The sequence below is a fragment of the Rhinoderma darwinii genome (assembly GCF_050947455.1).
Source record: "Rhinoderma darwinii isolate aRhiDar2 chromosome 1 unlocalized genomic scaffold, aRhiDar2.hap1 SUPER_1_unloc_4, whole genome shotgun sequence".
Taxonomy (NCBI): Eukaryota; Metazoa; Chordata; class Amphibia; order Anura; family Rhinodermatidae; genus Rhinoderma; species Rhinoderma darwinii.
In genome coordinates, this window is record NW_027461668.1 from 449,554 (window position 1) to 466,715 (window position 17,162).

Sequence of the window (17,162 nt, forward strand, 5' to 3'; positions counted from 1 at the left end):
CTAGTATATCCCTTAGATTGCGTGATCTACGTGAAGTCATAAGAGGATAGTCTGATAGCGCTACACTCAAGTCTATATCAGTATGGAGGATCGGCCAAAACCTCTCAAAAATTGATTTCATTTCTCTCCATTGGGCATGATATCCAGTGATAAACCTTACCTCTTCATTGCTGTTCTTTTTCTTAGGTTTAGGTATGAGTAGATCGCTTCGTTGCGTATTTTTAGCTCTCCTGTATCCTTGCTCAATATCCATAGATTTATAACCTCTAGCACGAAACCTCTATGAGAGGTCAGAGGCCTGATTCTCAAAGGCCGATTCTGTGGAGCATATCCGGCGTGCTCTTAAAAATTGTCCCACTGGGACTTCTCTCAATGTCTGTGGGGGATGAGATGATTTAGCATAAAGGAAGGAATTAACTGATGTAGTTTTCCTAAAAATATCAGTGACAATTGATCCATCTATGTCACTAGTGAGTCTGATGTCAAGAAACTCAATATCCGTCCGACTCATTTTGAAAGTCAAACGGATATTGAGCTGGTTGACATTCAGATCCACAAGAAACCTGTCAAGCTTCTCTCTCTCGCCATGCCAGAGGAACAGTATGTCATCGATGAAGCGCATCCAAATCAGGACGCCTCCATCATCAGCATCAAGTAATTGTAAATTCTGCTCCCAATGGCCAAGAAAAAGGTTGGCATATGAGGGCGCACAAGTCGCCCCCATTGCCACACCCCTCTTTTGTAAAAAATACTGATCTTTGAAAAGGAATAGATTGTGATGTAAGACAAAATCTAGTAATAAAATCAGCAAATCAATGAGATCAGATTCCAAGTTGGTCCCATTTAAATAGAACCTAGCAGCTTCAATGCCATGTTTGTGTTCAATTGAAGTATATAGTGACTCCACGTCACATGTCACAAAAAAGTCATCATGACCCATAAAAACACCCTCTAACCTATTCAAAACATCCGTAGAATCACGAATGTACGAAGGTCATTTGCTCACAAGGGGTTTAAGATAATGGTCAATGAAGCGACATACAGTTTCACACAAACTTCCATTGCCCGAAACTATCGGTCTTCCCGGAGGGTCCGCTAGATTTTTGTGGACCTTAGGGAGTAGATACAGGGTTGCTAAGATAGGTTTGTCAACAATCAGACCATCAAGTGTGGTCTTAGGTATAATGTTGGATTCAAAAGCCTTCCATAAAATTTTGTTTAGTTGGATCTTAAAACTGCCAAGAGGACATCCATCCAATTTTTGATAACATGACACATCATTGAGCTGTCTAAAGGCTTCTCTCTCATATTTTTCAACAGGCCACAATACCAGATTTCCACCTTTTGTCAGCTGGCTTGATAACCGCCATTTTCATTCTTTTTAATTGTTCAAGGGCCTCACGTTGTGCCCCATTTAAATTGTTATGTGTACGATGTGAAGACAATTTACTTAATTCATTAGTGACCAGTCTCACAAAAGTGTCGACTGCAGGACACATTGACAAAGGAGGAAATGTGGTAGAGTGCCCCCTGACTCCCAGCGGGAATTTATGTTCAACAATTGGTTCTTGTTCTTTCAGAAGCTCATCAAGAGCCCTAAGTGTTAACTGTTCGTCCTTTCCTGTAAAAGTTGCACATCATATTTAGAAATGTGCTTTTTGAAAAGCAGTTTTCTAGCAAAGAGATGTACATCCTTGACAGTCTCAAAAAAAATCAAAGTTGGATACTGGGGAAAAGGTCAAACCCATTCCTAATACTTCTATCTGTGCCTGCGTCAATATCTCATTGGACAGATTAATTACCTTTAGTTGGTCTTTGCTTGTCTGTTCCTGAGGTTCATCCCTCCATCTAGAGGCTTGTTGATTTTGCCCATTAGATGTCCTGTATTTTGCTCCCATCTGGGGCGTTTGCCTAAAAAATAACCAGTTGATAGTCCTTCATTGGAGGATGACGATGTATAGCCTGATCGTGATCTCGATCTTGATCTTGACCTCATAGAGTATTGCCAATTCCACCTAAAGACACGATCATTCTGGTAATCAGAAAGGTCACGCTGAAATTTCTTCATTTTAAATTGTTGGTTCTCTTTTTCCCATTTGAGAAATTCACTATCTAATTCCTTTTCAAAGGTGATCATCTCTTCTGTCGTCATTTTCATCCCTTCAAATCTTGCTGTAGTGGTTCAATTTCACTTTCTAATGCTTCTAGGGTCTGTTTATCACACCCTATCAATAATTCTAACATCGTTCTGGAACAGATTTTACATGCATCTTCCCACCTCTGTCTGAATAGGTCGTCATCAACTGGAAATGAAGGTGTAATTTTGACTCTCAATCCCCTGGGGATAATATCTTTACTGAGATAATGCTCCAGTGAAGCCTTGTTCCACCATGTTCTGGTCCGCTTTTCCAATAAAGATTTGATACGTATCTGAATATCTCTATTCAAAGGTACATAGGTGCCAACCTCTGAATGTATATCACTTTTAAAAACATGTGACAACTGAGTGACCCAATTTTGGACCTGTATTCACCAAGAAAATAATGAAACCAAAAAAGAATACCTATATATTTAAAGGTGAATATCAATATAGTTGCACATATGGGACCCCATACATAGAAACACCAAAAAATTATCCCTACATGCTGCAATAAGACCATAATCCATAATAAAACATTTTGTAAGGTGAAGTTATTTTTTTCCTCTCTGCACAATTGAAATTGACAACTCATCGTTAGTCCACAATCTCGAGGTGAGGATGATCTTGCAGAGGAGCCCCCTCCCAAACTCTTAGATCTCTCAGTCACTATTGCTGTTGTCCCCTGTTAGAATTCCATCTTCTCTTTTTTTCATAAAGACGTCTGCAGTACTAGATCCTCCAGTTCCTCCAGTTTTCTCATCTTCTCCTCCACAACGTTCCTTCTCCTGAATGACCCACCAAGGATGGACAAGGACAGGAATGAGATGAGCAGAAGAATATTAGACTTCACCTTGGAGATCATCTACCTATTGAGCGGAGAGGTAAACTTTTCTACATTCTAGAACAAGTCACACATAGGGAAGGGACAATACATAATATGATGTAATAGGAAGAATCCAGTGTCCTGTATAACAGCGCCCAGATCTTCCAAGTGACGTCAAGAAGCCAACAGCAGAAAAGCTGAAGATCAGCTACCAATATGGTCAGTTATGTGTCATATCACCGTTAATAACGTTGTAGAGCAATGAGAGTGACTATATAGAAACATAGAAGATGACGGCAGGAGGAGAGCACATGGTCCATCTAGTCCCACAATATTATTAGCTTTTTAGTTTTGGCCTCGTTCTAATTTCTCAATGTCTTTTTGTAGGTGAGGTCCAAAGTATTACGGATGTGGGGTCACTGGAGCTCTATACAGTGGGGTCAAAATCTCCCTCTTTCTACTGAGGGGGGAATACTGTGTTCAGTTCTCTAAGTGTCTCTCTCCATACACAGGAGTACACAATAGTGAAGAAGACATCGGGTGACTGTACGACTCCTATCATCCATCTCCAGGGGTCAGGAGGATGGAGCAATAGTCAGAGCCCCATCACAAAGCCTCCCCCTCACTCCCGGATACATGAGAAGAACAATAAAAAGAAGATCTTAGAAGTGATCTACAAGATGACTGCGCTGCTGACTGGAGAGGTGACACTGCTGGGAAATTCTACAGTAACCGCACTGGAGGTGTCTGGGTAATGACTGTATCATTGTATGTGTCAGGTTCCTATAAGGTGTCAGGATGTCTCTGTCTATTTCTCCATGGAGGAGTGGGAGTATCTAGAAGGACACAAGGATCTGTACGAGGAAGTCATGATGGAGAACTACCGGCCGCGCACATCACAAGGTGAGATATATATATAATTTATATATTATTAAATGTTTTTGTTGAAGTGTTAATTTCGTCATGTGCAGTATTTACAGACCTGTAATTCCTGATCTCCGATCACACGCTCCTTGCTTTGCTGCAGTGCTGCACTTGGGAATGGTCACAGATTTGTAGTAGAAGTTTCTATATAACTGAATGTTTTTGTTTCTGAAGCAGGTACATGAATTTTTACTAACACAATAAGATGAGTTGGACAATCACAGAAATTTCTGCCACTATTTTTCCATGTGTGAACATAGTCTTATATAACCAGCGACTGATCTGCGCTGCTCTTATCTCTACAACATGAGAAGTGTAAGGTTCTACCATGTGGGAACAGCAGACATGACAATCATGTCCAGATATAACAAAGGGCTGAATATCTTCTTTGTAAGACACAATACACAGGGTCAGTGGTAGAAATGTAGAATAGGGATCTGTTCGATTGTCAGCCGGGGCAGGGAGGTATTTTCTACTTTATGTAGAATCGGGTCTCTGTCGTGTAAAGATTTTTTTTTACCTTCCTCTGGATCTACTGGGATTCTGTTATTCCTCCTAGAAATGTATTAATGATTTGACATCTAGGTGTTACCATCTGGGGGAGTGTTCATATAGTCTGACATTGTCCAATCAGTTCTGACAATATCTGAAGGCGTAGGGACACGACTCTTTCACAAAGGGAATGGTAACAATCTTTTCTGAATTTAATCTTGCATTTCCAGTAGGAATAACAGAGGAACGGCATGGCGCAGAGTTCTGAGAAAAGATGCTCCAGAATTGTTTATTCACGGGGAATACAATTATGTACTAAAACAGATGTGTGAAGAGAGCCAACAAGTCCTCTATAAAGTGTTTTTTGCTTTCCTCTGGATGAATTGGGGTTTGTAAGTCTAAAAAGTTTAAACTTGATGGACTTAGACCTTGTTTAACCCACTAACTATGTAAAATGTCTCTCTCTGTCTAGCCTGATCAGCTATAACATTAAAACTACCTTCCTAATATTGTGTAGGTCGCCCTCAGGCTGCCAAAACAGCTCTGACCCATGGAGACGTAACATCTCCATGAGATCTGGCACAAGACGTTAGCAGCAGATCTTTCAAGTCCTGTAAATTGTGAGGTGCGGGCTCCATGAATCGGACTTGTTCTACCAGACCATCCCACAGATAATCGATCGGATTGAGATCTGGGGTATTTGGAGCCAAGTTAACTCCTTGAACCATTCCTGATCAATATTTGCATTTTGGTGGGGGCATTATCCTGCTGAAAGAGGGCACTGCCATTAAGAATACCGCTGCCATAACGGTTACTTGTCTGCAACAATGTTTAGGTAGGTGGTACGTGTCACATTTACATGAAGGGCCCAACAGAACATTGCCCAGATCATCACACTGCATTCGCCGGCTTGTCTTCCCATAATGCATCCTGTTGCCATCTCTTCCCCAGGTAAGGGATGCAACCCGGCCGTCCACATGATCTAAAAGAAAACAGGATTTATCAGACCAGGTCACCTTCTATTGCCCAGTTCTGATACTGCCTATTGTTGGCGCTTTTTGGGTTGGACAGGGGTCAGCATGGGCGCCCTGACTGGTCTGCGGCTACACAGCCCATACGCAGTAAGCTGCGATGCTCTGCGTGTCCTGACACCTTTCTATTCTAGCCGTAGTGACTTTTACAGTAATTTGTTGTACGTAACCCTTCTGTGGGTTGGGACCAGATGAGCTCCTCACGCACATTAATGAGTCTTGACCGCCAACCGGTACATCGGTTGTCCTTCCTTGGAGCACTTTTGGTAGGTACGAACCTTTACATACCAGAAGCACCCCATAAGACTAGCAGTTTTTGGAGATACTCTGACCAATTTGGCCTTTGTCATTTTATACTTCATCATGTTTCAAACACATTAACTTAATGAACTGACTATTCACTTCCTGTCTAATACCCCCGCCCCCCCTTGTCAGGCGCCATTGTCACGAGATCATCAATGTTCTTCCCTTCATCTGTCAGTGGTTTTAATGTTATAGATGATTGGTGTATATATGGAGGAGGACAATGTAGTACTTCTCTCTCATGGTCTCACAGAAAACCAATTACCGGTAAATGTATTTATAAATATTCTCTTTTTCCCCATTCGCCATAACATCACTTGGGAAATTAAACTTGGAGGTATATAACCATAGACGGCACTGGTAACAGTCCAATCTCATTGAGTATGGACACTTTCTCCCAGAAAAATGCAGTGGACAATCCGCAATCCAATGAGGGTGTGGATGGTAATTCTTATCCTTGTACTTCCACCGAGCTCCCTATCGTCTCTCTCCACATTCAAAGAACTCCTGGTAGGAAAAGGATCTTTTGTCTCTAACAGATGGAAAAAGGAAAACACATAGTGCAACACCCTCTGAAAAAAGATTGCTCCACACCAAATCTAATCCATACGCCCCAGAGGAAGCCGGAAGGGAGAAACCCAGGGTCGGGCGAGAGTGTTTGGCGTGCCGTCTAGAAATTTTAAAGATTTTTACTTTGATGCTTTTATTTCTTGTTACTTCTGTGAGTATAGATTAAACTTGGCATGGAGCAATCTTTTTTCAGAGGGTGTTGCACTATGTGTCATCCTTTTTCCATCTGTTAGAGACATAATATCCTTTTCCTACCAGAAGTTCTTTGAATGTGGAGAGAGACGATAGGGCGCTCGGTGGAACTACAAGGATAAGAATTACCATCCACACCCTCATTGGATTGCGGATTGTCCACTGCATTTTTCTGGGAGAGAGTGTCCATACTGAATGATATTGGACTGTTACCAGTGCCGTCTGAGCGGTAAACTTAACTGTACTTTATATATGTCATTTAGGGTATTTGTTGGACCATACCCAATTTAGTTTTGCCTGCTCCGGTCTGAGAGAAATATTGTGGGTATTTGAGCCAAGAGAAACCACCATTATATTTATATAACCATAGAGTTTCCTCCAAGACCTCAGTGGTTTTCCATCCCTTGTAGAAGGGAATCTTGGAGTAATTGTTTTCCTTACTACAGGTACTTTGTCTGACCGTGGGTTCGCTCTAAATTTTCACTTCCCATATAAGCAGGGGGTATTGTTCCAGGTCAACAATCTGGTACTCTTTTGGTTGTCAGGAAGCTCTTATAATAGGTCCTGACGATTTCACTTGTATTCACATCCTTAGGAGACAAATGCAATTGAATACTATGGTGGAGCAGAAAGCCGTTAGTTCCCAACCATTCACTCTTGTAGGCCACAATAAGTGTCACGATGGATGTGTGGACCCACTGGGCCGTACCGCCGTAGCAGCTGGGAAAAGAGGACACCAAGGCAAAGTCAATAGTTCGAATAAGGGTATCTATGGTAATACAGACAGTAGCGATGGCAGGCACGGACGGGACCTTGGCAGAAGGCAGACACCAGGCGTGGTGAAATACAGCAGGCATAGTTAACGACACAACGCGACTCCCAACTCTCTACGGCACAGGAAAAATGTGGCACAGGTAGCAGGAACGGGAACACTGGGAAACACTAAGGGACCATTTCCAAAGACTAACACAGGTAACACAACAAATCTCAGGCAATGAAAGAAGGGGCAGGGCCCTTATTATAGTCCAGGGTGATCATGGGAGTAATCAGTCAATATAAAACGTGTGTGCTCTTGCCCAGTAAGGCCGGGAATGAGCTTGAGTGTGCACCCTAGTTGTCACTGTAGGACAGGACGGCTGCATGTGCTGGCATCTCTGGGGAGGAAGACGTCTGCAGGATGATAGGAGTCTGCGAACGCGGACATTACTGTATGCCCCCTCTTCTTGGGGCCAGAACGAGAGAGGAACTTATTAATGAGAGAAGGAGCCTTGACGTTCTCCTCTGGCTCCCAGGACCTCTCTTCTTGACCAAACCCCCTCCAATACACCAAGTAAAAGGCTTTTCCTCTTATACTCTTGAAGTCCAAGATCTCCTTGACCTCGAATACATCGGCAGAACCGCTGGGACAATTGCAGGGCTAAGAGTCTTAGTAGCGGTTCCGGACCACAAGCTTCAGAAGAGACACGTGAAAGGAGTTGGAGATTCTGAGGGTAGCGGACAGCCGAAGCTTATAAGAGACCGGGTTGATCCGCTGGAGGATCTCAAAGGGTCTGAGGATTCTGGGAGCGAGTTTGCACAACGGCACCCTCAACCGGATATTACTTGAGGACAGCCAGACCTTGGTACCCGGAAGAAACTGTGGAGGCTCTCTTCTCCTTGTGTCTGCCTTTCACTTCATGCAGTTGATCGCCAGCAGAATAAATGATCGGGTTTGCTGCCAGATCTGTAGGAAGTCCCTGAATGCACAATCAGCTGCAGGCATCTGGAAGGTAGCTGACACAGGGTGAGGAATTTGTGGATGTTGGCCGTAGACATTAAAGAACGGTGTAGAAGCAGTGGACTCACTTGTGTGGTTGTTATAGGAGAACTCAGCCCAAGGAAGAAGCTGCACCCAGTCACCATGCTGCCTGGAGATGAAGTATCGTAGATAGTCCTCCATGATTTGGTTGATCCTCTAGACTTGGCCATTGGACTGGGGATGGTAGGCTGAGGAAAAGTCCAACTTTACATCAAGGAGTTTGCAGAGGGCTCTCCAAAATTTCGATGTGAACTGAAGCCCCCGATTCTACACGATATGCAGAGGTAAGCCATGCAGGCGGAAGATGTGTTGGATGAAGAGGTCGGCCAGTCGAGAAGCAGAAGTTAGTCCGGTCAGCGGAATGAAATGTGCCATCTTCGAGAATCGGTCCACCACTACCCAGACCGCGCTGCATCCAGTAAAGGGAGGCAGGTCCGTGACAAAGCTCATTGCTATATGCTGCCAGAGAGCATTGGGCACAGGCAGCGGCTGGAGCAGGCCAGTAGGCTTGGAGTGAGCAACCTTGTTAGCCGCGCACACCGTGCAGGACGAGACAAAGTCCATGATGTCTTTGGGCAGTATGGGCCACCAGAAATTACGGGCAATCAGGTCTCTGGTTTTACTGGCACCCGCGTGACCTGCCAGTCTGGAGCTGTGTCCCCAGCTAAGAATTATCCTTCTGTCTATCAAGTGCTCAAAAATCCTCCCCTGAGGGATGTCTCTTACTTGCAAAGGGTTGACCGAGATAATGCAGGACGGATTAATGATATTTTGTGGAGACTCCATCGGCCCTCACATTCTTATTGGACGGGTGGTAGTGGAGCTCAAACTGGAACCGGGCAGAGAACAGCGACCATCTGGCTTGACGGGGGTTCAGTCGTTGGGTCGTCTGGAGATAGGTGAGGTGGTCAGTAAATATCAGGATCGGATGAACTGCACCCTCTAGTAGATGTCTCCACTCCCACAGGGCCAATTTGATGGCCAGTAACTCCTAATTCCCAATCGAGTAGTTGCGCCCTGCAGAAGAGAAAAGTTTAGCGTAATAGCCACATCCCAATGCCTTGCCCTTGGGTCCTCTGTAACAGAAGTGCGCCAGCACCAACAGAGGAGGCGTTCACCCCCAACAAAACTTTCGAGATACATCAGGATGATGTGAAGGCATTCTTCAGGCTATGAAATGCGGGTTCTGCTAGTGGAGTACAAACCTTGGCGTTCATGCCTTTTTACGTGAGGTATTTAAATCACCAGCGGGCACCGCAAAAATCTTGCCACATACCCTGAAAAACACAAAACACAATCGGGTATGTATGTGTGACGCGAAAAAAAATATAACTATGTATATTACAAATATACGTTTTTATTGGAAGTAACAACACCACATGAAAAAATTAAAATCATTTAAAATAGCATCAAAATGCTACAAGAAATCTCCAAGGGGGACCCCCGCCATACCACCTAATCCCCTAGATATGCAGTTCCAATATATGCATACAAATGTTGCATCAAACCAACATAATTACATGATATATGAAAAGGGGAGACGGGGACTGAATGCCCCATGCGTATTGCCACAATGTGGCTTCCTCAGGGATTATTTTTGTAAAGGGGTGTAATCTTACTTATATAGTCTATTGATGAGATATATTAATTAATACAATAGTATGCACCCTTTTGCGCAATTACCTTTCTCCTGTGGTCACCATGTGGATCCCTGGCCGGCGTCCGCTCGGGCACAGTGCGCATTCGTCGGGGCCCAAACCACGTGTGTGTGATGCGGCCCCCGGCACATGCGCAGTGCCCCCAAACGGAAGCCGATGTGGCCAATGTGTAGAGCGGCGTTTGCCCGTTGCAGATGCGCCGCGACGTCTCCATGGTAACATGTAGCGGCTGTCCGCACATTTTTGGTAAGGGTGGAAATGGGAGCTGTCAGTGAGGAGAAGTGTGGGATGAATTGCCGTTAGAAACTGGCGAATCTCAGGAAACGCTGTATGGACCTTAAGCCTTGAGGACGTGGTCATTCCTTTACCTTCTCAGGATCCATCTTGAGGCCTTTATCCGAGATGATGTAGGCCAGGAAGGGTAGAGCATTTCTCTCAAACACGCACTTCTCCAGCTTGGCATACAGGCGATTCTCCCTTAATCGCAGCAAAACTTGACGGACATGTCTCTGATGAGTCGTCGGGTCTGGAGAAAAAATTAAGATGTCATCGAGATAGACCACAACACAGACATAGAGGAGGTCACAGAAGATGTCATTGACGAACTCTTGGAAGACCGCGGGAGCGTTACACAGACCGAAGGGTATCACCAGGTATTCATAGTGCACGTCTCGGGTGTTAAATGCCGTCTTCCATTCGTCACCCCGGCGAATTCGGACTAGGTTGTAAGTCCCACGCAAATTTAGCTTAGAAAAAATCTTCACTCGTATGCGGTCAAAAAGTTCAGAAATCAGTTGCAATGGTTATCTATTTTTGACCGTGATCTGGTTGAGACCCTGGTAGTCGATGCAGGGTCGAAGAGATCCGTCCTTTTTGATAAAGAAGAAACCGGCCCCGGCCGGGGAGGAGGATTTTCGTATGAAGCCCCTCTCCAAATTCTCCTTAATATAGGCGGACATTAGACTGAGCCTCTGGCAAGGAAAGAGGGTATACCCTTCCACAGGGAAGGGTTGTGTCAGGAACCAGTTCAATATGGCAAACATACACCCGGTGTGGGGGCAGCGTCTCCACCTCCTTCTTGCTAAAACATCCGCAAACTGTGAATAGTGAGAAGGCAATCCTGCCAATGACTGAGGCTGGGACGGATGGATCAGCCCCAGGCAGCGGTTGGGGCACTTGGAACCCCGCTGGAGAACCTCTCCAGAATTCCAATCCACAACTGGGGCATGTAGTCGGAGGGTCCGTACTGCCAGGAGGTGTAGTTGGAGGAACAGCAGAGGCCTGGAGGAGTTGGTCCTGTAGAGACCGGAGGTCTAGCATATCCGCTCGCATCACTTGTGACGTCGTCATGGTCTTGGGTTGACCAGCGGGGTCCATGGCCTGAGCTTACTGTCATGATGGGTGTCTGTGCCCACTGGGCCGTAGCGGGATAGCAGCGGGCCAAACAGGATACCAAGGCAAAGTCAATAGTTCAAATAAGGGTACCTGTGGCAATACAGACAGTAGCGATGGCAGGCTCTGATGGGACCTTGGCAGCAGGCAGACACCAGGCGTGGTGAAATACAGCAAACGTAGTATACAACATAACACTACTCCAACTCTCTACAGCACAGGAACAAGGTAGCACGGGATACAGGTAGCATGAACGGGAAAACTGGGAACTGGTAAACACTAAGGGACCATTTGCAAAGACTAACACGAGTAACATAACAAAGCTCAGGCAATGAAGGAAGGGGCAGGGCCCTTCTTATAGTCCAGGGTGACCACGGGAGCAGTCAGTCCATCTAAAACGTGTGTGCTCTGGCCCATTAAGGCCAGAAATTAGCTTGAGTGCACACCCCAGTGGTCACTGCAGGACAGGACAGCCGCATGTGCTGGCATCTCAGGGGAGGAAGACATCTGCATAATGATAGAAATCTGCGGTCTGCGACCGCGGGCGTTACATTAGGCCTGCAGCTTACAAAGCACTGGGACCGTGGCGCAGGTGGTGAGAAGCACAACATTGTAATTTCGGCTCTGATCAATAAGCATAGAAGTGTTGAGAGAAGTGTCTGATATATATATATATATATATACAGTAGTCATGTATTTAGTCACTGTGTGTTTCCTACAGATAGATCCAGTAGGAGAAATCCACCAGAGAGATGTTCCAGTCCTCTGTATTCCCAGGATTGTCCAGAGGAAAATCACAATGTCCCAGAGAATCATCAGGTAGATGAAGCTGAGCTCTATACCAGACTATATAGGGTTGTGTGGACCTTTTTGGTCCTGCGGTCATAGATGTGGTCCTAGATTTTGGTGGTTTCTTATGTTGATCTGTTAGATTCTTCCCACTCTCTGCTGTATTGTACTGAATTGTTACATATGTGAAATCAGGGGGATGATCTGACTAATATGAAAGCGGAGGATGATGCAGAAGAAGAATGGGTGAGCGACGATCAACCGTATAAGAGTGGAGTGGAGGAGGATATTCCAGAAGATGTTACCACAGGTAAGTAATAATGAATTTAGAAAGTGAAATGGGAGGTTTGTTAAAGTATTGTCCAGCCCTTAAAAATTGATGGCCTATCCTCACGATATGCCATCAATAGCTAAAAATAGTCATGCTCCTCTGTCCCCGACAATGTTATGACGTCGTACCCGCATTTCAGAGCTCAGAGCTATGAAAATTCTTGCAAATAAAAGCAAAACGACAATTTTTCCGCTATTTTTATAGTCATGGCATAATGTTATGAATTCCTGCGATTCTCTCCAAAAGACAAATTTTTAGTGTGAGGTGAGAACTCTGTACATGCAGCTTTAGTTATTATTGAGAAATACTTGCAGCAAACATTAGACATCTAGGGCAAAGTGCACATCGGAGTCCGAGAAATGCTGGAAATTCAGAAAAAATCTTTAACAAAGCAGACAGAGATGCAAGACGCTACTGCAAGGAATACATGAGAGAGTTCAGGCAGGCTATGAGTACAGGGAGCTTTAGCAGAGAGAGGCATCCCAATTTTCTGCATGTCTACTGTTTCCTGTAACTAGGGACTGAATTTGCAGAACCACAGGTTGACAACAAATTATAGAAAAGGAGTCACCTATTGGCACTTTATACAGACTTTGCAAGGATAATGCAGATTTTTTTTCATAGAAAGCAAGTAGCAAAATTGCTAGATATCAGGTATACTAATTAGATTAACACAAGTTTTTAATTAAAAATTACTGTCCATTTAAAGTGTTTTTGAATTCTTTATAAGGCTGGAATTAGGCATTCAATTTCTGTGGCAGTATTTGGTGAAGTTTTTTGAGCCAAAGCCAGTGCTGGTTTTGAAAGGAATGGCTCATACCTTTCCTTCCTGCTGGATCCACTTCTGATTGACTATATATATATAAAAAAAACTGCATGCAGCCTAATATGTCATAAAGTTGTCTACTTTGTGGTTTGAAAAATCACAAAATCCATTTTTAATCCTAACAGAAGATGCCAGTACGAACTCTGAGGGAAACGTAAAGTTTTCAATAAATTATGAAGTAGAAGATGAAGATGTCAAGCAGCAGTCTTCAGCAGAACATTACATTGCCCTTAATGTACATCCAGAGCTTCACAGTAAAGATCTATCATATAATTCCCCTAATCATGAGGAACCTTCTGACGAATCACAGATTGTTACCACAAGTACAGCTCAGGAAGGGGGTAAAAGGTTTCAATGTGGTAAACAGTTCACAAAAATTTCAGGTCTTTATAAGCACAGAAGAATTCACACAGAAGACAAGCCGTATTCATGTTCAGAATGTGGGAAATATTTTACAACTAATTCACATCTTGTTACACATAAGAGAATTCACACAAGAGAAAAACTGTATTCATGTTCAGAATGTGGAAAATGTTTTACAGAAAAATCTAATCTTGTTACACATGTGAGAATTCACACAGGAGAGAAACCATATTCATGTCCAGAATGTGGGAAAAGTTTTACACAAAAATCAAGTCTTGTTAAGCATATGAGAATTCACACAGGAGAGAAGCCATATTCGTGTTCAGAATGTGGAAAAAATTTTGCAGAAAAATCAAATCTTGTTACACATGAGAGAAGTCACACAGGAGAGACATATTCATGTTCAGAATGTGGGAAATGTTTTACACAAAAATCACTTCTAGTTAAACATGAGAGAAGTCACACAGGAGAGAAACCATATTCATGTTCAGAATGTGGGACATTTTTTACAGATAAATCAAGTCTTGTTAAACATGAGAGAAGTCACACAGGAGAGAATCCGTATTCATGTTCAGAATGTGGGAAATGTTTTACAGTAAAATCAAGTCTTGTTACACATAAGAGAATTCACACAGGAGAGAAACCATATTCATGTTCAGAATGTGGGAAGTGCTTTAGAGAAAAAACACATCTTACTTTACATGAGAGACTTCACACAGGAGTAAAACCATATTCATGTGCAGAATGTGGGAAATGTTTTGCAGATAAATCAAGTCTTGTTACACATGAGAGAATTCACACAGGAGTGAAGCCGTATTCATGTTCAGAATGTGGGAAATGTTTTAGAGAAAAATCAAATCTTGTTACACATGAGAGAAGTCACACAGGAGAGAAACCATATTCATGTTCAGAATGTGGGAAATGTTTTACAAATAAACCAAGTCTTGTTAAACATGAGAGAAGCCACACAGGAGAGAATCCCTATTCATGTTCAGAATGTGGGAAATGTTTTACAGTAAAATCAAGTCTTGTTGCACATAAGAGAATTCACACAGGAGTGAAGCCATATTCATGTTCAGAATGTGGGAAGTGCTTTAGAGATAAAACACATCTTACTTTACATGAGAGAATTCACACAGGAGTAAAACCATATGCATGTTCAGAATGTGGGAAATGTTTTGCAGATAAATCAAGTCTTGTTAAACATGAGGGAACTCACACAGGAGAGAAGCCATATTCATGTACAGAATGTGGAAAATGTTTTACAGATAAATCACATCTTGTTATACATGAGAGAATTCACTCAGGAGTGAAGCCGTATTCATGTTCAGAATGTGGGAAATGTTTTAGAGAAAAATCATACCTTGTTATACATGAGAGAAGTCACACAGGAGACAAACCATTTTCATGTTCGAATTGTGGGAAATGTTTTGCACTAAAATCAAGTCTTGCTAAACATGAGAAAATTCACACGGGAGAGAAGCCATATTCATGTTCAGAATGTGGTAAATGTTTTACGCAAAAATCAAGTCTGCTTACACATGAGATTATTCACACAGGCGTGAAGCCGTATTCATGTTCAGAATGTGGGAAGTGCTTTAGATATAAAACAGGTCTTACTTTACATGAGAGAATTCACACAGGAGAGAAGCCATATTCATGTTTAGAATGTGGGAAATGTTTTGCAGTTAAATCAAGTCTTGTTATACATGAAAGAAGTCACACAGGGGAGAAGCTGTTTTCATGTTCAAAATGTGGGAAATGTTTTACAGTTAAATCAAGTCTGGTTACACATGAGAGAATTCACACAGGAGAGAAGCCATATTCATGTTCAGAATGTGGGAAATGTTTTACACATAAATCAAGTCTTTTTAAACATGAGAAAACTCACAGAGGGGAGAAGACATTTTGATGTTTTATTTATATATATATATATATATATATATATATATATATATATATATATGGAAAAATATTTCACGTGGAAATAAAATTTTAAAACGCATCAAAAAAATTGCATCAAAAAATCTTGTATTCTTGTTTGGAATGTGGGAAAAACTATAGAAGGGGAAAAAAATATTTTTAACTCATCAGGTTATTCACAGGCAATAACCCCTTGGCGACGCAGCCAATTATGGCCTTGTAAACACAGAACCATTGTTTTAAAATCTAATGTGTCACTTTATGAGATTAATTTAAACGTCCTTTAACCTTTCACAGTATCTGCAGCGTAGATACAGCACTCTTGGAAAAGCATTTCCACAAACCGCTGTGCATGTATCATGGGGAGTCTGCACCATCACCAGTGGGTGTCAGCTGTACAGTCCTGGCCAAAGGTTTTGGGAATGACACATATTTTGGTTTTCACAAAATTTGCTGCTTCAGTTTTTATAGGGGCAATTTGCATTAACTCTAGATTGTTATGAAGAGTGATCAGATGAATTGTAATTAATTGCAAAGTCATTCCTTGCCAGGAAAATTAACTTAATCACAAAAACCCCATTTCCACTGCATTTCAGCCCTGCCACAAAATGACCTGCTCAGTGATATTCTCGTTAGCCCAGGAGAAAGTGTTAACGAGGACAAGGCAAATATCACCCTGTCATGCTAATTGAATTATAAGAGAAGACTGGTTGCTTTAAAAGGGGGATGGTTTTTGACATGTCACTTCTGCCCATTAAGGACAGTGGTGTGATGACGACTGTGCTCTCCCCACCATTCTCTCTCCATGTTGAATGCTCCAGGTGCCATGCACTGCTAGCCTCCAGAGGCCACTGCTGAATATTCTGGGCTGACCCCGGGAGTGTGTGGTAAACTTGAGTGGGATTGACCGCCCTGACCCTGATTTTAGCCTCTTCTATAAATGTATGTGGTGCCAGTCTGCTGTGGCATCACAGATATCTTGGCTGGCCTGCTGTGATACTGACGCTACTGTGCTATTGTCTCTGTGCTGCTCCACCTTTATTGCCCCACCTATGATAGTTTGCCTGGTCTCCCTGTAGCTAGGGGGTTAATCAATCTTAGGGGCTGAGTTTGTGCAAATGCTCTTAGGAGCTCTGGAGTGCCCTGAACTTTTAACTTGACCACATATTAGGAATAGGTTGTTAAACATTAAAAGCGAGCCAGTAGGTTAGCTATAAATCTACAGTAGATATAAAAAGTCTACACACCACTGTTAAAATGCCATGTTTTTGTCATGTGAAAAAATCAGTACAAGATGAATAATTTCAGAACTTTTCCACCTTTAATGTTACCCATAATCTGTACAATTCCATTGAAAAACAATCTGAAACCACTTAGAGAGGAAAATAAAAATAACAAAACTACAATAATTTTGTTGCCTAAGTGTGAACACCCTCCTATAATTAGGGATGTGGTTGTGTTCAGAATTAGCCAATCACATTTAAACTCATGTTAAATAGTAGTCGGTGCACAGCTGCCATTATTTAAAGTGATTCTGAGTAACCCTATATAAAGTTCAGCTGTTCTATTAGGATTTTCCTGACATTTTCTTTGTTGCATGTGGCAGC

General features: G+C 42.7%; 1 protein-coding gene across 2 annotated transcripts in view; it reads left to right on the top strand.

Moving 5' to 3' along the window:
• Window positions 1-15,544, top strand: part of LOC142673167 (uncharacterized) — a 109,079-nt gene extending 93,535 nt beyond the window's left edge. For both annotated transcript variants that reach the window (XM_075847177.1, XM_075847178.1), the window contains 6 exons: window positions 2,858-3,021; window positions 3,476-3,667; window positions 3,743-3,866; window positions 12,045-12,142; window positions 12,308-12,422; window positions 13,395-15,544. In XM_075847177.1, the coding sequence (XP_075703292.1) occupies window positions 2,858-3,021; window positions 3,476-3,667; window positions 3,743-3,866; window positions 12,045-12,142; window positions 12,308-12,422; window positions 13,395-15,544 (2,843 nt within the window). The remainder of the gene's footprint in view (window positions 1-2,857; window positions 3,022-3,475; window positions 3,668-3,742; window positions 3,867-12,044; window positions 12,143-12,307; window positions 12,423-13,394) is intronic.
• The last annotated feature ends 1,618 nt before the right edge of the window (window positions 15,545-17,162 follow it).